Here is a 21,381-nt window from a genome sequence, read left to right on the forward strand (position 1 = left end):
TTCAAGATTCAAAAGATCCAAGTGTGACCCTTTCGTAGAGCTGTCTCTCGGTCACATGGAAGGACCCCCGTGAGATTTGCATGGGCTTGTATTCTTGTGCTTGTCCTTCCCTGTTGAGGGCATCTGGTCACCTCTCTGTCCCTCCAACTGGAATACGAGCTGCTCAGAGCCTGGGAAGTTTCTCCGGCTACCTGTCTATCTTAGCACAGCACGTGGTATGTAATAAATAAGCCACACCCCATCAATGAATGAACGGCTGTATTAATCACTCTCCATACTCATGAGTGATCTTTCACAGAGAAGGGGGAAGCTTTCCTAAATGCCTTTTGTCACTGACTCGTTGTCAGTGACCCTGTCCTATTATTTCTCCCTAACAAAGACCTCCAGATTTGTATCTTATATTTTCTGGTGTGTGTTGGTGTTTAATAATTGCCTTGCCTAGCCTCGCCGAACTGCGTCTCCCTCCAACTTTTGATGACATGTATCAACAGAATGCATCTTGTTCATTCATAAAGCCCTCAATTTTTTTGTGGTTAAAACCCCACATTCTTCTTAAACATACTTTTCTGTGGAGACTAAATAGATTTCACATGTAACAGGGACTGAGCTAGGAAAAATTATTCTTCATTTCCAGTTGGAGTTTGCCGATGAGCACTATGAGTTTCAGCTGATTCTGCAGGAGTAGCCCCTTTGCCAGCGAATCCTGACTCTAGCTGGTGTCTGGATTTCATCTGACACACTCTGTCCCAGCGACCTGATTGATGGGTCTGTTCTGCATGGTCACCGAACCTCTGCCAGTGTTCCAAGGCCCGGTTCTCAGAGGGCACTGGGTCAGGATGCAGGTGGGACCAGTGGTGGCTGCCAGTATTTTTAAGAAAACAGACTTGCTGGCATCATGAGAAGTAAATCTCCTGGGATCTAGAATAGGATCATTTCTAGACCAGGCCTGGCTCGGCTCCAGGACGCCAGCCTCCCTCCAGGAGAGGCACAGGTCCCTGTGCGATCGCAGACTTTGGTTCTAGAAGATTCCACAGGCAGAAAGTGGATCCCTTTATTCGGAGGATGTGTGTTACCGTGTTTCCTGTCACGCTCCACACCGTGACAGCTGGACAGGCTCTTGTCACCATCACAGACGCCCCTTCTGTTGTCCACAAAAGTGTCTTGGAGCGGGTAGTGTTGGCCTTGCTGGCGTGCGTGCGTTGTGTGCAACTGAAATTGAATTAGAGACCAAAGGCATAGCAAGCTTATGTAACTCCGGAGCACCAGGGGCTGTAGCCCAAAAGGGGATAAATTCCAATGAAAAGCACACCACATGACTGGGGTGTTCCTGAAAACTTGATCTGCGGTCTCCACTTCCCAGGGCGGTGGAAAGAGGCCAGAGCCCCTTCCGTGCTTCGCCCGGGCTGCCTGTAGCCAGAGGCAGAGGGATCCGGCCTGCTCCCATGTCTCCGCTGTTTTATGGGCATATTTCTCACACCCTGTTCTGCTATTAAAAATAAAATGAGGCACACATCACGTGTCTCAGACCGCAAGACTCGTTTCCTTCTAACAAGCTTCTCATTTCCTGGGCTTTCCCTACCCTGGAAAGATGAAACCTCCAGAGGCTTCCATTACGGATTTCTAGTTTTGTACTGCGCCCTCCCCACCCTGCTGTTTTGAAAGAAAATGAAATTAGTGAGCTTTGTCTGCCTCTGCCGACACAGACACACACACACACACACACACACACACACACACACAGGAGCAAATAGAGAAGGATGGCTTTGTCCCACTTACCTGGGGGCCCCAGAAAACAGAGCTCTGAGCTGAGCTGCCCCTGCCCTGTCCTGTCCCGGGCGGGGGTGGGGCCAGCCTGGATGCATACCGCAGACAGGTAAGCCCTGGGGATTTGAGGCCTCAAGGGAGCACGTCCCTTCCCAGCAGGGCAGTTCTGAGGAGACCCCTGTCTGAGGTCTGATTTACCAAACCCGGTAGCCCAGGGGTGAGACAACGCCGGGAGTGGCCCAGGCAGCCTGATGGGGGTCGGGAGACACATCTACCAAGGCCCTCATTTCCAGGTCAAGTTCTCAGACAACCCCAACCAGGCCCCTCTGGGTTGGCCAGTGTAAGGATACAAGCTCTTTTGCCAGTAAGATCTAGGCCATGCAGGGAACCACAGGAATGAGGCTGGGCCCTGTCAACTGAAGGGGACCGTCTTTTCAGTGATAGCATCAACCCAGGGAGTTCAGGATTGAGTCAGAGGGATGGGAAGAGGAGATGGTACCTCAGGAAAGAGGTGGCCCAGAGAATGAGGGGGCAGGGCTCACCTACAGCTGGCCCACCTGGGAGCCCAGCCTCTTCTGGGACCCCAGGTAGGGCCCTTGTCATCATCTGACATCTTCTGTTGCCTGGTATGTGTCAGCACTGATGTAAAACCCCATCACGGAAGCAGGAAGGAGATCTAAGCCAACCCATTTTTCAGATGGGAACACTGAGGCTGAAGGAGAGGGATGCCCTGGTCACAGGGCAGAGCCAGGCAGACTTCCTTGTGGGCTGATTCCCATCTCAGGAGACCCTCCCTGTGCATCCTCCTGTCCTTAGCATCTGGGCTCAAGCCAAATGAGGCCATAGTCAACAAAACGTGCCCTGACCTCAGACTGAGCAGTGGCTCTAAGCTCTTCGAGGGCCACCTGGCACTTGGTAGGAAAACACATGGCTGCTCTAGGTAATCTTGGGCACGTTTTGTTGATGAGAAATAAGCCTAAACGTGCAGACAGACCTCTTGACTCAGAATTTGGATGGGACTAAAACATTTCCTATATCATCAATGGAAAAAAGCAGGATGTTTGAACAGCAGTTTAATAGGGTATGAAAGAGAACACAGGCTTCCTGTTCTTTTCTTAAATACTTTAATGATGTCTGCGGATCCTCAGAAAGGGGCTAAGAGGACCTTAAGGATTCTCTTGGCCAACCCAGCTCATTTTACACATGGACACACCGAAGCCTCGGGGTTTGGCTGCAGACCTAATTAGCTAATAGGCCTGGCCGGGAGCCTGAGGTCCTGACTCACAGGCTGGTCTTGCCTCTGCTGGAGCACACGTTTACTCACAGGACGACCTCAGTGTGCTGAATTAGTATCAGTAATGAATTTGCTGCTAATATCTGGTCCTTACTTGCTCAGACCCGTAGTGTGTGGAACAGCCGTCCATCCAGCGCCCCCTTCAGAGCGTAGGTGGGAACGTACAGCGAAATGAAACACACGAGGAGCTAGCGGCTCGGAGAAGCCGCTGTGTGTGTTTCTGCATCGCATTTCTAGACAGCACGTGCTAGATGTGACATGAAAGGAGTAAATGGCCTGCTGAACAGTCGGCAGGGAGGGAGGTAACTTGGCTGCGGTGAGCAAAGGCGTTCTGGTGACATACACAGCCCCTGACTTGGCCCTGAAGGACCCATGTAATTTGGGTGGGTCAAGAGGAAGGCAAGGTGTTTCAGGTGGATGTACTGGATGGGAGAGTGTAGAGGTCTGAAAAACAACCCCCAAAGGCATCAGATTGTCATCCCTGGAACTTTGTAAATGTTACTTTGGAAAAAGGGTCTTTGAAGATGTCATTGAGTTAAGGATCTTGAGATGGGGAAACTATCCTGGGTTGTCCAGCAGGTCCCTAAAGACAATCACGAGCATCGTTATCAGAGGGAGGCAGAGGGAGATCACAGACAGAAGAGAAGGGGATGTGACCACAGAGCAGAGATCGGAGTGATGCGGCCACAAGCCGCGAAGCAGACTTGGGAGAGGATCTTCCCTGCAGCCCGCGGGGGAGCGCAGGTCTATCCACACCTGGGTTTTGGTCCAGTGATAACCGATTTCAGGTTTCTGACCTCCAGACTGTGAGAGAATAAATTTCTGTTCTTTTAAGCCACCAAGTCTGTGTGATTGGTTATAGCAGCCACAGGAATTTAATACAAGTAGGAAAGGGAAAGCCGGCTTGGGTCAGGGTTCCAGGTCATTGCTGGGAGGCCAGTCAGGTATTTGGAGAAGAGACGCGTACACGTGGCCCTCCGTATCCAAGGGGGCTGAACCCACTGATACGAGGGCGAACTGTACTGCGCCGTTTTATATGTTTTATATTAAGGGACTTGAGCAACCATGGATTTTGGTATCCTCGGCGTCCTGGTGCCAATCCCCTGCAGACACCGAGGAACGACAGTAAATGGATATGACCTCAGGTATAGGTGGCCAATACTTGAAGGAGATGAGAAAGGCTGACAGTTGCTGTGCTGGGCTCACACCAGGTTTATTGATGAAAAAATCAAAGCCATCCATGCCTGGTACTCATATACGATTGACGAACCTCTAATCTCCAGGCTGTGATCTCGCATCAGATTCCCACGGCGTGCCTCGCAGGGGTGTGGTGTGTTAGGAAGTGCTCAGCCGACCCAGGGCAAACAGGCAGCGGGGACTCTGGCGGGAGGGCTCCGGGTTGAGTAAGAGGATGGGAGTCCCCTGCTGGGTGAAATGGCCTTAGTGACGGCGGAGTCAAATTCTCCGCCAGCCCTAGAGAATGTGATTAAAGATGCGTTTTGGGCTTTTATGACGCCCTTATTGATCTGAGGTTGTTTATAGCCATAAAGATGCTGTAAATTAGAGGAATGAAATAAAAACAGCAGGATACTTAATTCCTGTCCTCCTATGAGGTTGAGAAAGCTTTCTACACGGTTCCTGCAGCAGCGGGGAGCTGGAATAAAGGTCTGCAAAGGGGAGTCTCATTCTCCTTTTGTCCTAATGGCCCAAGCTAAGAGGTAGCCGTCTTCTCACAGGCAAAACCTCACCCTCATCCTTGTTGGCAAAGTGTCCTTGGCTAACACGATCCTTAGCTGGGACCACTGTCTAATTGTGTGTGCACTACACTGTTTTAGGGTACTCGAGGCCAATTACCTCCTTCTTCCTTCCAAACTGTTTTTCTTTTTTTCTCCCTCTCTCCTCCTTTTCCTTTCCTCTCATTCCCTTCCCCCCACCCTTCTTTTCTTTTGTTCCTCTTTTGGCCACCCTGTTACCGGATTAAAGGGTTTTGACATATCACTACTTGTAAAGCAGTTTATTTAGAGGCTTTCAGCAGTCGCCGGTGATTTCAACGCAGTAGACCAAGCCTCTTGACCTTTGGCCTTTCTTTGCTTTCCCCTTGTAGAAATCCGAGAGGCCTTTCGAGTTCTGGACCGAGACGGGAATGGCTTCATCTCCAAGCAGGAGCTGGGAATGGCCATGCGCTCTCTGGGGTACATGCCGAGCGAGGTGGAGCTGGCCATCATCATGCAGCGCCTGGACATGGACGGTGAGCCCCGGGGCGAGCCTGGGCCCGTCAGCGAGCCCTGGGGGTCAGAGGGCCACGCGCTCACAGTCGGAAGACTCGGCTTCATGTCTCGGTTGACATTTGAGGAATGGAAACTTGAACTAGATCAGGGTTTTTCAGACAACATTCCGGAGGCTCCTAGGGGTCTGCACAGGTAGTTCTGGGGCCACCAGAGGGAGTCGGGTGAGGAAGGAGGCCTGGCTGGTGGCCCAGTGGGAACAGGTTTGTTTTGTTTTGGAAGCGGCTTTATTGAGACAGAACTCTCATGCCATAAAGTTCACCCAGGGAACCTGTACAGTTCAGTGGTTTTGAGAATATTCACAGACTTGTGCAACCAATGGCGTAATCAATTGTAGAACACTTTCCCCACTCCAAAAAGAAACCCTGTCCTTCTTAGTCATCACCTCCCAAGTCCTCTATCCCTGCCAAGTTTCAGGCAGCCACTAAGCTACTTTCTGTCTAGTGGACTCACCTCTGGATGTCTCATGTAAATGAAATCGTATGACACACTTTTGTACCTGGCTTCCTTCACATAGCATAATATTTGAAAGGTTCTTCCGTATTGTAGCCTGTAGCACCACTTCGTTGCTTTTCACGGCCAGATCATATCCCATTGTTTAGCTGTAATCACTTCTTTTCTCTCTGTTTTACATGCTAGGTTTCCAGATACATTGAGAAAAAGGGAAAGGGTCATTCACTGAGGGAACGAGTTCCACTGTGTTTAAGCAGTTCTGAAAAGTGTCCGCATGGGATTATCTTTCAGGTTCTTTCCTGCGCTAAAACCCTAAGAGTTTGTCCCAAACTGGCCGTGACCTTCCTGGCATTAAGATCTCGCCTGAGCTGAAGGTCCAGGAAGGGGCCTCCTTATTTTATTTCTTCAGCACACACTCTTCCCCTCTGAAAAGCAGTTTGATTCCAGGCAGAAGGCGTCCAGAATGGGGGGCTCTGAGAACTATCGGGTCCCCATGAGCACGAAGCACAGACCAAGTAAAGGGGAAGAGATGAGCAGGGGAAGGAAGTCTTTTGGAGGAGTAGACCGAGACCGTGGTAGGGAGATTTTGCTTGGCCTGCAGACTAATTAGAACGTGGCTGTCCCATTATCCTGCTGGCCTTGCTGAAAGGATGATAATAAGGGTGACCATATGGCGGATGGAGCCCATCACCCACCGCCAAGTGCAGCTGTGGGCATCTATTTTCTGGTTCAGGAAAGAGACGTTTTATCAGGGATGTTCAGTTGTGTGTGCCATGCCAGCCTGTCCTCACAGCTCCGATTGGTTGTGACTCACTGGGTCTTCGCAAGCCTGGTTCGACCTTACTTTGTATTTAGAGGTATTTCTGAGAAGCTGGAGCAGAGCCCGTGTTGTAGAGTGGAGTCTTTTCTGTGGATTCTTTTCCTCATTTCGGAGGTGTGTTTCCAGAAAAAAAGAAAGAGTTTCTTTTCTGAAAATAATAAAAATCTTCATCTCTACCCCTCTGTATGGAATGAAGAATGTTGTTGTGTTTTTGATTCTCCTCCCACAATTCAGAAAATCAAACATGGTCAAATGGACTGAAAGAAAATGGAATTAGCAACATTAGGCAAAATGAGCTGGGGCTCTCGTGGGAGAGTTAGTCCTATGAGATTTAAGGGTCTTCATCAAAGTCCACCCTTGGTCTTTATATATTCATTCATCAGACCCCGGCTCATGGGGAAGTTTTACATTATTGCAAATCCTCCCTGATTCCATGAGGGCTTGGAGCCCCCAGGGGATCTCGTGTGATGGTGCGGTCCAAGGGACTCAAGCAGAATCTAGAGCAGATGCGGTTTAAGAGACTGCAGGCATCACCAGTTTATTTGGAACATCCTACTTAGCTACCAAGGCTGAGGGCAGAACTTCCAAGCAACGTGTGTAGAGAATTTCCATTAGTTCCTTTAACAGAAGCTCAAGTCATGAGCTTTTCCATGGTGACTCTACCAGGTGAAAACACAGTTATTTACCTTTGAAGTGTAGCTTCCTTGAAGTTTCGTTCTGTTGCCCATGAAAGTTTCAGTTCAGAATATATAAAAACCACGTGGCAGTGTAGGCAAGAGGAATTGCCTTTTGCAGTGTGCTAAATGCTTCAGTGTGGAAGGAGCCAAGGGAAGAATGCCCAGGCTGACCGTCTTTCTGTTTTGTAAATGATGCCGGTAAGTGAAATTTCTGCGGTCCTGGGTTCTGGCTATGGACAGATTTACTGTTTCTCAGTGTCCTCTGAATGGGGTCTTTTGAGCTATTCTGTTTTTACAAAAAGTCAGTTTCTAATTATATCCCTTCTCCCAGCTTCTGTCCCAGGGGATTCTCCACAGAGATTTGGCCTTACCTAATTAAGCTTCTCTTTGGCATGAAACTTGTGGAATGGCAGAGATTTTGATGGGGATACTGCCCACTGCAGACAGAAAGTGTCTGGGCCGGAACTTGAGATTCTTCGCTGTAAGATGACCATGCCTCCTGGTCCTGGCACCCAGGGGCGGCAGGAGAGGCAGCGGTGCCTCCCTCCATCCCAGCTGGCCGTGATTAGAAGCAGGTCTGGCCCACACACCGATCGTTCCCTGCTGGGGTCCCTGCCGGTTTGCCCGACGGTGAGGTCACACCTTCGGCACGAGGCCCGGATGGAATTAGCCTGCATCTGTGCAACCTGGGTCTGCACAGGAGGCTTTCATTTGGTGGTTCTTTGGGAGGGGGTGGCCTTGCTGGGCTCTGAGTGTAACAGTAACCTCCCTGGATTAGCGAACTCGGCGGGGTTTCCTGGACACGGAGCCTGCAGGAGCCAGACGGTTCCAGTGGGAGTGTGGAGCTGGATTTCCAGAGGGCAGAATGGAAGACAGGCAGTCAGATCTGGAATTGTTCTCTTGGCCAGGGCCAAGTTGCCTTCAGTGCTGGGACTCTGTGCATGTGTGTGTGCGCGCACGCGTGCATGCACTGCATAGGTGGGACTGCTCGGAGTTAACAGAAAAGCCAAACTTCTGCCCCGTGCCTAGAGCGTCCTCTTTGGCTCGCTCCTGCAAAACTTCTTTCAGCCTCTGCAGCTGAGATGAGTTTTGTCCGAACACCAGTTGGGGACCAGACTTCCCCTTTCCTGGATGCTTTTGCCAGGATCTCTCCTTCAGCCCAGATTCTGGAAGCCTGCACTCTCTCACTCAGGCCCCTGGAGGCCTTTAAGCCCAGTGCCCTGAGGCACTCCTCGCTTTAGGAAATCCACTTCTCTCCAATGCATCTCAGTACCAGTTAGGTACAGTCCTTGGAAGAACTGATAAAACTGTCACCCCCAGAAAAGTATCCTTGAACTTAAATCTTTCCTAGATGCGGGCTGAGAAATTGATTGCGGGCTCTGCCCCGTTCCACCTGCTCCTGTCAGCTCTGTGGTTCCCACAGCACCTCTTGGGGCCCCTGAGAGCATCCTGCATCATTCACTGGGGAATAAGGGTTTGGTATCTTCAAGGCCAAAGAGACATTTTTGACTGCTTTCTGTGTGTTAATGGTTTCACCAGCCACACCACCGTGGCCATCTGGAGTGAATCCAGCTAGCTTTGTGGGTAGTTCCCTGAAACTATCAAAGCAGGCAATGTTTTCAGCATCTCACATCTCCTAACGCGACCCTCTCCTGTTCTCAGCTGCCCTCGCCTCTCCTGCACTTAAAGAACAAAACAAATGCAGACCTTGCTCCCCACACCCTGGACTTTCCTTCTGCTGCTCAGAGATGCAGAAATCTCATGAAACTCCAACAGATTTGGGGGTTTGAAATGCATTCTTATCTCTCGACAGGTTTGTAGTTTTGTCTTGTTTTAGGCTCACCACTGGATGCTGACTATGATTCAGTTTAGTTCCATTTAAAAAGGATTTATCTAGTGTCCACTGTGTGTGAATTTTCTTATTTTTATGGTTGGCAAGACTCACTTTTGGTTCATTTTGAGACGAACCACTGAGCCACAGAGAACAAAATTATGGTCGGAGTCATGAAAGCCAGCAGTGTCCCTGCTGCTAGGCTCCGTGTCCACATCTCCCCTCTTTTCCTACCCATTCATTACAAGCATTCATCCTTTGCTGATTAGTCATATGGTTATGACTCTTCTGTTTTCATCTGTGAGCTTCTAGAAGACAGAAAAATATGAGCTTAATTCCGAATCCAGCTGACTTCCACGGCACATTCACACACATCAGTGTACTGATTTGGATGCTCTGGAACCGGCATAGGTCTATTTTGAGCTGAGATACATCCTTCTTTCTGTATGAGTGGGAAGATGCTTAGCCACAGACTACATGAAGCTGATCTTGTCTGACCTTAGGGAGACATCAGAGGGGACACCAGGGAGGCTCAACCATTCAGTTTTCTGAATCCACGCAGAGGTCCCCATTCTGAGCCTCAGGTCCCACTTCTTTCCAACCAATGTCATAAATTTCACGTAAGAGACTTGATGAGTCTGAGATTTCAGCTTATAATTCTGTCGACCACATGATTAGATTTGGGGTCTTCCCTGCAGTTAGTTGTAAGAAGTAAGTGATTATTTGCGAGCTACCCTCGAAGTACTCTAGTTCTCTGACTGTAACCTGAGCTGAGCGTTTCAAGGGCTGAGCTCGTTAGACGCAGCCATCCCACCCCACAGTCCTTGTAGTCATCATTGCTGGTGTGAAGGTCGAACACAGTAGCTCCATGGGTCTTCAAAAGCCTTGCTTTCAGTAATTATTTCATCCCAAGAAGCCACAGATGACATTTAGTTAATTGTGATGCCAGTCATGCCATTGATAACTATCCCATTTTTCATTAGCAGGAAGGTCAGCCCCTCATTTAAGATCATAGATAAGCAAACCAATCTCGGAATCCCACCTGGGAAGTTTGTTTCCTCCTGGTATCACATAGTGCATCATCATGAAAACTGAAACCACGCTGCATTCCTAGAAGGGAGAGTATTATGTGAAAGATAAGAACCTGCTGAAATTCCTCATACATAAATGATATTTCTCTTTGGCAGGATTTACCAAAAGGATTAAATGAAAACACCCATCTCAGAACACACTGAACAGTATTGAATATTTTTTAACAAATCATTACTTAAATGATTGGTGAAAAATGGGGACTTGGTTTCTTTTCCTTCATAAATGAGATGATGTATTTTTCATCTGGTGATTGGTTATCCTTTTTTCTTTTCCTTTTGCAGATTGTCTTTTTGAGGGGAAGGTCTGTTTCAGTAAGGACAGGCTAAGTTATGCTGCAGTAATAAATAATTCCCTGAATATCAGTGGCTTAATATCACAAAATAGAAGTTCTCACTCATGCTGTATGGCCATTGTGGGTTGGCTGGATGTTTCCTTTAGTCATTCTCACTCAGGAATCCTGGCAGAGGGAGACTTCTCCCTATGCTTCCATGACAGCAGTGGCAGGGGCGACAGACTGAGTGAAGCACATAGTGATTCTTGAAGTTTTTGTCACTTCTGTTCACATCTCATTGACTAAAGCAAGTCACATGGCTGTCCCTAATATCAAGGAGTATTAGGAAGTTGAATCTGACTCCATGACCAGAAGGGAATGAACTGGAAATATTTGGTGAACAACATTAATGATGACTTAAGAATTTTAGGCCTTTTCTATATTTTATTAGAATGTCACATTCATTGTAAAAGTTTTATCTCAGGAGAAAAGTTTTAGGAATACTATGGATAGGGGGCAAGAATGATTATTATGGGAGATTTTACATATTCCTTGCAGCTTGATCAAGTAGATAAAACTAAGCAACAGATTTTGAATGACACTGAATGTGTGTGTATATGAGTGTGTGTGTGCATGTGTGTAGTATAAACTTTGTACCCTTGAAAAGAGGATAACTCTTCTTTTGAAGTGATTCTGGAACAGTAACAAACATGAGTATGTATTAAGCCAGAAAGACAACCTAATTAAATTCCAAAGGACACACATCACAGGCACATTCTTTGACTACCATGCACTAAACCAGAAATTAATAACAAAAGTTTGAATAAGAATCCCACCCACTTGGAAATTTAAAAATGAAAAACCAAAATTCTTTCAATGTGATGAACAGATCCAAGAGCCGATTCTTTGAAAAAGATGCAACAAATTGACAAATAAAGCATGTTTAATTAAAAATTAAAGAGAGTTATCACTAAAATAAAGTAGAAATGAAAAACATGGGAGATTTTGAAAAAGAATACTTGAGGCCATTTCGTGTGAATACATTTGAACATCTACATGAAATGGAGATTTTTGGAAAAATATAAGTTATTGAAACTGATTCAAGCTAAAAGTAGTCTAAATCGGAAGTTGCATACTTGCAGCCTACCAGCCAAATTCAGCTGTTAGCCATGTTTAATTTGGCTCACGCATCATTTTCTAAAGCAGAAAGTCTCATATTAAAAATCTACATTTCTCTCTCTTAAAATATCAGAGAATTTGGCAAGTCTAGCCCTACATTCCTTCATTGCAATAATTTGGTGGAGTTGAGTAGCTATCCTTTCTAGCCAGGTCAAATGCCGCAGTCTCCACCAGTCCTTATTGTATTACATATATTCAAATGTATTCGCACCTGCCTGGTCTCTTTTGATGCCCTAGCTTGGTCCTTGTGGGCTGGGGAGTTTATGACTCTGCCTAAATGGACCAGTGAATGATGAGAGCATCCTTCACTGCTGTGGCAATCAATTCATTTCCCTTAGTTTTAATTGTAGGGCGTTTTAGTTTTGTTTTTCTATTTTTGCTTCTGTTTTGCTTATTGTTTGACATTTCTAGCAACTTCAGTAGATTACTTATTTTAATTTAATTCCTCATTATTTAATAATTAAGGCAAGTAGGACAGTAAATCTGCCACTGAGAAGACTTTAATAATACCTCCCAAATTTTGATAGATCGTTTTAATTGTTTCATTGTTTTCTCTATAATACTTTATCATATTTTAATTCCTTCTGCTGCTCTATTAATATTTTTAGGAAAGCATTTGATAATTTCCAAGTTCCTAAGACTTTAAATTTCTAGTGTACATTTAAATTTTCTATTTCATTGCACATTGGAAAATAAATATGACCTGCTATTTGCTAGGATTTTCTTTGTACGCAAGAATAAGGTGAACTTTTATGAAGACATTGCCTCTATGGTATAAGGTTTTTATATATGCATAGAAGTTATCTTCATGTTATCTATATCCCCTCCACCTGTATTTTGGTTAGTTTATCTGAGATAAATTACTGTGATGTGTTCCAGTGCTGTTACATTGCTTCCTTAGTTTACTTTCAGCAGTTTTAATTTTAATTTTCAATGCTCTTGTCTGCCCTCATAGTGGATTTTACCTTTTATCAATGTAAATGTTCTTGAAATGCCTTTGAATTAATGCTTTTGCTTTCTGTTGATTTTTTGCCCCATAACCTTTTTGCCTGTGTTTGCATAACATTCATTGTTGTGTGTGGTTACTGGGGAACATTCACAATTATTCAGCTTCTTCCAGGAGCACGGTGCACTGCACTCCTGCCCTTTCTGTGTGATTTGTTAGGTGTATAAAACATCATGTACCATTCTGTTTTAATTTTTAATAATTCTGAGAGCCTTTTTATGGGCAAGCTTAACTGATCATTTATTTCAGGACTTTTCAGTTGGGTCTTAATTCTGTCACTTTGCTGTATGCTGGTTTCCATGCACACTGGCTATTTAATTTGTCTTCTTTTCAGACTACAGAGGTTTTTTTCTTAATTGGGGGTATAATTGACATACAATCGTATATTAGTTTCAGGTGTACAACGTAATAATTTGATTTATATATTGCAAAATGATCACCACAGTAAGTCTGGTTAACATCTGTCACCGTACATAGTTACAGAATTTTTTTCTTGTAATGAGTAATTTTAAGATCTACTCCCTTAGCAACTTTGAATTCTGCAACTAATTAACTATAGTCTTGTTATAGTATTATTAACTATAGTCACCATGCTGTACATCACATCCCCATGACTTATTTGTTTTATGATAGAAAGTCTGTATCTTTTGACCGCCTTCATCCGTTTTGCCCACCCCCTAGGCCCTGTCTCTGGCAACCACCAATCTGTTCTCTGTATTTGAGCCTGCTTTTTTTTCATTCTATGTAAGTGAGATCATATGGTATTTGTCCTTCTATGTTTGACTTATTTCATTTAGTATAATGTCCTCAACCTCCATCCATGTTGTTACAAGTAGCAAGATTTCCCTCTTTTTTATGGCTGAATAATATTCCTGTGTGTGTGTGTGTGTGTGTGTGTGTGTGTATGTGTGTGTGTGTGTGTGTGTGTGTGGTATTTTCTTTATCCATTTATCTGTCCATGGACACACAGGTTGTTTCCATATCTTGGCTGTTGTAAATAATGCTACAATGAACATGGGAGTGCAGGTATTTTGTCAAGTTAATGTTTTCACTTTCTTCAGATAAATACCCAGAAGTGGTATTGCTGGATCATATGGTATTTCTATTTTTAATGTTTTGAGGAGCTTCCATACTGTTTTCCATAGTGGCTGCACCAATTTACATTCCTACCAGCAGTGCACAAGGGTTCCCTTTTCTCCACATCCTTGCCAACACCTGTTGTTTCTTGTCTTTTTGATAGTAGCCATTCTAACAGGTGTGAAGTGATACTGTGGTTTTGATTTGCATTTCCCTAATGATTAGTGATGTTGAGCATCTTTTCCTGTACCCGTTGGCCATCTGTATGTCTTCTTTGGAAGAATATCTATTCAGATCCTCTGCCCATTTTAAAATCAGATTGCTTGGGTTTGTCTTTTTTTTCTTTGCTGTTGAGTTGTATAAGTTCTTTACATATTGTGAAGATTAATCCTTATCAGATATATGACTTGCAAATATTTTTTTCCCACTCAGTAGGTTGCCTCTTCATTTTGTGGGTGGTTTCCTTTGCTGTACAGAAAGGGTGTTTTTCTTTTTTCTTTTTTTAAAAATATTACCCTGTCAGTTGTTTGGAAGTTAGATGTCTTACTTTCACTTATTCTAGTAATAGCCATAAAGTTTTTGGGAATTTAACTCCTAACATCAGTTACAAATTAATCATACTTGCCTTATGGAAGATGAGAAATAATTGTTTCCCTCCTTCTCTTTTCTGTTCTTTGTTAATGTAGTATATGGATGTTAGAAATATGCCTCCCCCTCTTTTTAAAACAATTTTTATTATTTTTAATTTTAAAGAACTGGTCAGTTTTACAACCTTATCTGAAACACTTATTTTTCCTGTACATTTATTTAGTTCTAGTGCTGATACCAGCCATATTTTACTCATTTTCTGCTTCTTACTTTAATTAATGTACATTGTTCTGGCATAAGCTTTCTAAAATTTTGCTTTTTTTTTCAGAAAGTTTACCTCAATCCTAAATCTTCTGAGAATTAAATCTGAGAATATCTTTCTCTTGACAGTCACACAAATGACAACTTGACTTAGCTATAGAATTCTTGGGTTTAAGCTTTTTGCTTTTGAAGTTCTATGATTGCTACTCCCTTATTTTTGGTTTTACATATTGTCAGGAAGCTCCTGACTAACCTACTGTTTTTTCCTTGTGAATAAGCTAATTTTTTCGGATGTGATCATTATCTGTGAAGTGTGAACATCTCACCCGTCTGTTTATTTCTCTTGTGCTGTAGTTTCTCACGGTGGTTGGTGCTTGGTTGTCACTGATGTTAGGGTTCCTTGCGGTATGAGTCATACTGTCAATTTTCTGAAGTTTTTTTTTTTTTCCTTAGAAAATATTTATTGCACTCTTTTTGTCTTCCACTCTTTTGGCTTTGTAGCTACCAGTCTCTCTAGCCTTGTACGCAGGTTAGATCCTGGATTCTGGTCTCTGCATTTCCCCCTCACAGCTGTTCTTTCTCCATCTTTTTTTTCAGTCTTACACATTTTTCATGTATATATATATGTATTTTTTTCTTCCCTTCTTTTGAAACATCTACTGATCACTGGATTTTATTTTTGTGACAGTGTCTTCTCATCTCTGTAATTTTTTCTTGTCCCTTTTCTAATTTGGTTGATATGACGTCTTCTCAGTGCTGTTGAGGAAATAAACTGGATGCTTGTCCAACAATCTTCAGTACATCTGTGTGAGGGGTTCTGAGACAGTTGCTGAGTTGTGAGACAGCTGGTGGTGACTTCGAACCACAGCATCCCTCCCGGGTCTCCTGATTTTCCCATAAAGACAGAGCCAGCATGCCTAACTGACTCAGGGTCGGGTTGGACTAGGCTCCAGCAGAGATTGGTGCAGAGCAGCACCTGCCCTTCAAGTGCCACGCAGAGAACGGGTGGTGTGAGGGCATTCAGGCAGGTACTTATTCAGCAACCTAGGAAAACTGACGAGGAAGCCAAGCAGGTGTCTCTTATAGTCCCAGGTGGGACCCCTGTCAAAAGTGCTCCCTGATGTTTCAGTGTCTGGGCTATGTGGCTTCGCCTCATTTTTCCTTTTTGCCTATCTCCGTGGGTAGGAATTTTAGACCAAATAGTGGTAATTACAGACTTTTTTTAAATTTTTGATTTTAATGGAAACGTCCCCAGGGTTTGGGCTTAAACTTACAAAGAGCATAGATTGCTGTTTAATACAAATATAGTTATTATGCTAAGGTAATATCCTATTCTTGGTTTACTTTTTTTCTTTTAAATCAATAATGGCTCTTAGGTAGCTTTTTGACATCTACTGAAAGAACTATATAGTTTCAATTCTTTTACCTGTTGATGATATATATTATTTAATTGGACATATGAACAAGATGAAGAAGCAGAGAAACCATTCCCAATTAAAAGAACAAGAGAAATCCCCTGAAAGAACGATCAATGAAACAGACATCGACAGCCTACTAGATCAAGATTTCAAAAAAGGAGTGATCAAAGTGCTGATGGAACTAAAAGAGATAGTGTTTAGAGATATAAAATATGTCAAAAATGAAATTGAAGCTATAAAGAAGAGCCAAGTAGAATGGGTAAACTCATTGACTGAGATGAGGAATGATCTGAAAGCTGTGCAAAACTGACTAGATAATGCAGAGGAATGAATTAGTAACCTAGAAGACAGGACAATAGAAAGCACCCGATCAGAAGAGCTACAAGATAAACAAATAAAGACAAATGAAAATAGCATAAGGGACCTATGGGATAACATAAAGGGTGCCAATCTTCGCATAATAGGGGTCCCAGAAGGGGAAGAAAGATCAAAGGGGATTGAAAAGGTTTTTGAAGAAATCATGACTGAAAACTTACCAAACTTATAGAAGGAATCAGATATCCAAGTACAGGAAGCTCAGAGGGTCCCAAACAGGAAGAAGAAGAAACAGGAAGAAAAGACGTTTCTATCCAAGTCGTTGAATTGACTTCAGCCTTGATTGGGTATCGACTGTCTGCAAATGTGACAGCCTGTTTCTGAATTCACTCTTCTCCCTAACTGATCTGTTTGCTCTGTCTCTTTTGTTCACTAACACATAGCGTCCTGATTCCTAGAGTCTTGAAATCAGGGTGGGTACGTCCTGAAACTGGTCATCTTTTTCAAAATTGTTGTGGTTAGACCCTTTGCATTTCCACACAAATTTTAAAAGCAATTTACCAGTTTTGCTAACAAAACTATCTGTGATTTGGATTCGGATTGCATTAGATCTGTAGATGAATTTTAATGCAATGGACATACTAACAATAGTAGGTCCTTCAATTTATAGAAGGGTAGGTCTCTCCATTTCTTTAGATTGTGTTAAACGTCTCTCAACAATGTTTGGTATGTCTTATTGTGGATGACTTGTACATCTTTTGTTAGATTTATCCCTGGGTACTTGATGACTTTTGATGCCACTATGAATTGTATTGTTTTTAAATTTCATTTTCAGATTGTTCGCTACTGGCATGTCGAAATACAGTTGCTTTTAAAATTGAATTTGTATCCTGCTATTTTGCTGGTTCTGGTAGTTTTTAATAGCTTCCGCAGGATTTTCTACATACTCAAAGGTGTTGTTTGTGACTACTAGTTTTGATTCTTCCCTTGTAAGTTTTGTCTTTTTTATTTATTGTCTTGCCTTATAACACCAGCTTGGATTGATTGAAGTGATAAGAGGAGACATTTTTATTTCTTTCTTGATCTCAGACAGAATCTTTCACCATTAAGTTTCTTCCTTCTATTCCAGACTACTGAGAATGTCCACCTTGATCAGGTGTTGAATTTTTTCAGTTACTTTATCTACGTCTATCGAAATCATCATGTTTTTTTTCTTATATTCTGTTAATGTACTGAATTATGTTGATATATTTTCACATTAAACCAACTTTATATCCCTAGAATATACCAGATCAACTCATAGTATATTTTCCTTTTCAAATATTGCTGGGTTTGATTGGCTAATATTTTGTTAAGGAGTTTTGCATCTATGTTTACGAGGTATATTGGTCTGTAATTTTCTTTTTTTTTTGTCATTTCTTTGTCAAGTGAAAGTATCGGATTTATGTTGGTCTCCTAAAGTGAATTGGAAAGTATTTTTTTTTCCTTTTTTATGAAAGAGTTTGTCTAAGATGGGCATTTTTTTCTTCCTTAAATGTTTATTTGAAGCTATCTAGACCTGGAATTTTCTTTGTTAAAAGGAGTTTTTTTCTCTAGCATTATATTAGAAAATTTCTCAATCACACAGAAGTGTTGAATGCATTTGTACGGTGAGCACCCATACTCATCACACTGATTTTGCAGAGCTATATTTGCTTTATCGTTATCCATTCATCCCTCTACATGGGAAGGTTTTTGATTATAAAATACTTCTTTAAAATCATAGAGCTATTTAGATTTTCTATTTCCTTTTGCATAGTTTGTGTCACTTTTGTATTTCAAGACATTTGTTCGTTTTAATAAATTGTCAAATTGATTAACATAAATTTTTCTTAACATTTTCTAATTATCTTTTTCATGTCTGTAGGATCTTTCATTCCTAATATTGTCATTTTTTTTACTGTTTTTTTCTTCATCAGTCTTGTTAAAGGATTTTTAATCCTCTTAGTCATTTTTTAAAAACTGACTTTGACTTTGACAATTTTCTCTATTGTTTGTTTTTATATCCTTGATTTCTGCTATTATATTTTTTTCAGAGTAAAAAGAATTGTTTTATTGAAGTACAGTTAGTTTACAATGTTGTGTCAATTTCTGGTGTACAGCATAATAGTTCAGTCATACATGTACATACATATATTTGTTTTCATATTCTTTTTCATTATAGATTACTACAAGATATTGAATATAGTTCCCTGTGCTATACAATATAAACTTGTTGTTTATTTTATGTATAGTAGTTAGTATCTGCAAGTCCCAAACTCCCAATTTGTCCCTCCCCACCCCCTTCCTGCCCTACTAACCTTAAATTTGTTTTCTATGTCTGTGAGTCTGTTCCTGTTTTGTAAACAAGTTCATTTGTCTTTTTTTTAAAGATTCTACATATAAGTGATATCATGGTATTTTTCTTTCTCTTTCTGGCTTACTTCACTTAGAATGACAGTCTCCAGGTCCATCCAAGTTGCAGCAAATGGCATTATTTTATTCTTTTTTATGGCTGAGTAATATTCCATTGTATAAATATACCACAACTTCTTTAGCCAGTCATCTGTCAGTGGACATTTAGATTGCTTCCATGTCTTGGATATTGTAAACAGTGCTGCTCTGAACACTGGGGTGCATGTATCTTTTTGAATTAAAGTTCCCTCTGGATATATGCCCAGGAGTGGGATTGCTGGATCATATGGTAAATCTATTTTTATTCTTTTGGGGAATTTCCATACTGTTTTCCACACCAAACTACATTCCCACCAACAGTATAGGAGGGTTCCCTTTTTTCCACACTCTCTCCAACATTTATCATTTGTGGACTTTTTAATGATGGCCTGCTTTTATTTTTAAATCTTTCTTTTCTTCAAGTTACCAGGGTTTAATTTGCTCTTCTTTTTCTAACTTGTTAAACTGGAAGCTTAGATCATTGATTTTAGGCCTCTTTTTCTTTTTAAAAAAATGTTTATTGGAGTAGAGTTGATTTACAATGTTGTATCAATTTCAGGTGTACAGCAAAGTGATTCAGTTATACATATACATATATATATATTCTTTTTCAGATTTTTTTCATTATAGTTTATTACAAGATATTAAATATACTTCCCTGTACTATACAGTAGGTCCTTGTTGTTTATCTAGTTTATATATAGTAGTGTGTATCTGTTAATCCCAAACTCCTAACTTACCCTTAGACCTCTCTTTTCCAATACAAGTATTTAAAGCTTTAGCCACATTCTATAAAGCCTTTTTAGAAAATTATAGTAATTTTTATTATCTGTTCAGAGAATTGGGCCTGGTTTGAGTAGAGAAAAGAGGTCAGGTAGACTATCATTGATGGAGGACTTCCTTCACGTGTTAAGGAAGGAAGCACATACCCATTTTACAGATGAGGAAACCAAGAGCCTTACCCAAGAAGCCACAGACCTAGTAAATAATGGGACTGGGGTTTCACTTCTAGCTTTTCTGGCTTCTCATTCCAACCTGCTGCCACCCTGTAAAGACAGATCCTGGAATGTTATAATAACATGAATGACAACAATGATAGAAGTTATTTGCTTCCACGTGAGTATCTTTAATGTTTGGAAAGTGTCCTCACCTCTTTCTCTTGTTGTGTTCCTCCAGCATTCCTGTAATGATCAGTGTGTGTGTGGGGGTGGGTGGCTGCAAAGGTGGGAAGTGTCTTGGGAGAAAAGGGGAAATAGGGTCTCCCTGCCTGCTCTTCCTGGCTACACAGAGAATTCTGCTATCTCTTTTCCAGACATTCAACCTGTTTCTTATTCCATAAATCTTGATATGACTTTTTTTCATCTTCAGTCTGCAGTATTTTCTAATTTCTCTCATCTGTTTTTTCCCCCTCTGACTCCCGAGCTGGATGGAGATATCATGCTCAGTTTCTAAATAATATGAGATTTTATAGATAGCTTACTGTTATCATTAAATATCATCAAAATATCTTACTGTTATCATTTGATTATCATTGCCATCAGAAATCATACCTTGTATGAATTTGATCCTTTGAAATTTATGTCTTGTTCTGTGATCCAGCATATGGTTCCTTAAAAGGAATGTGTATTTTTCATTATTGGGTATAGTATTCTATAAATGTCATTTAGGTTATAGTGTTGTTCAGATCTTCTGTATCTGCCTTAAAACTTTTCTATTGATACCGTCAGGAGGTGTTAAATTCTCCATCTGTGTGGGCTTGTCTGTTTCTCCCTGGTCTACCATCTTTTCTTTTGTGCATTTTGATGCTCTATTATTAGATGCACACACATATTTTAAATTGTTTTCTGTATGAATTGATTCTTTGTCATTATGAAATGTCTGATAATATTCCTTGTCCTGAGGTGTGCAACTTTGTCTGCTGTGCATATAGCCACACGAGTTATATTGCTTTGCATGTGTATTTTTTCAAGTGTTTTAACTTTTTACCATCTTTGTATTTAGAGTCTGTTTATTAGAAGCTTCAAATAATTGGGTTTCCCTTTTATCCAGTCAGCCAATCTTTTTTTTTTAATTTGTGTCAATTTACAATTTGTATAATTATTGGTAAGATTAGAATTAAATCTGTCACATTGATATATATTTTCTATTAGAACCATGTATTCTGTGTTCTTCTCTTCCTCCTTTCCTGCCATCATTTGTGTGAAATGAGAGTGTTTGAGTACTCTGTTGTATCCCTCGTACTGCCTTAATAGCTATGTTGCTGTGTATATGTGTATTTGGTGTTTGCTCTAGAAATTACAAGTGCATCTTTAACTTAGCACATTTTTTCTTCAAATAATTTTATACTACTTCATGAACGATCTAAGAATCTTACAACACATAAATTATGTTGTTGTATATTTTACTGCTCCATATTTTATATTGTACTTATCAATGTTTCACCTTTTCGGTGTTCTTTATTCCTTCTTGCATATCTGAGTTTTCATCTGGTTTCATTTCCTTTCAACCTAAACATCTTTTAGCATTTATTTTATTGCATTTCTACTAGAGAAGAGTCATGTCCACTTTTGACTGACAG

At 41.8% G+C, this 21,381-nt stretch overlaps 1 protein-coding gene across 9 annotated transcripts in view; it reads left to right on the plus strand.

Moving 5' to 3' along the window:
• CALN1 (calneuron 1) overlaps positions 1 to 21,381 on the plus strand; it is a 435,337-nt gene that overhangs the window by 267,552 nt on the left and 146,404 nt on the right. For all 9 annotated transcript variants that reach the window (XM_072943069.1, XM_072943070.1, XM_072943073.1 and 6 more), the window contains one exon: positions 5,163 to 5,306. In XM_072943069.1, coding sequence (XP_072799170.1) covers positions 5,163 to 5,306 — 144 coding nt within the window. The remainder of the gene's footprint in view (positions 1 to 5,162; positions 5,307 to 21,381) is intronic.

This window comes from Vicugna pacos, chromosome 18 (assembly GCF_048564905.1).
Source record: "Vicugna pacos chromosome 18, VicPac4, whole genome shotgun sequence".
In the NCBI taxonomy this organism is placed as follows: domain Eukaryota; kingdom Metazoa; phylum Chordata; class Mammalia; order Artiodactyla; family Camelidae; genus Vicugna; species Vicugna pacos.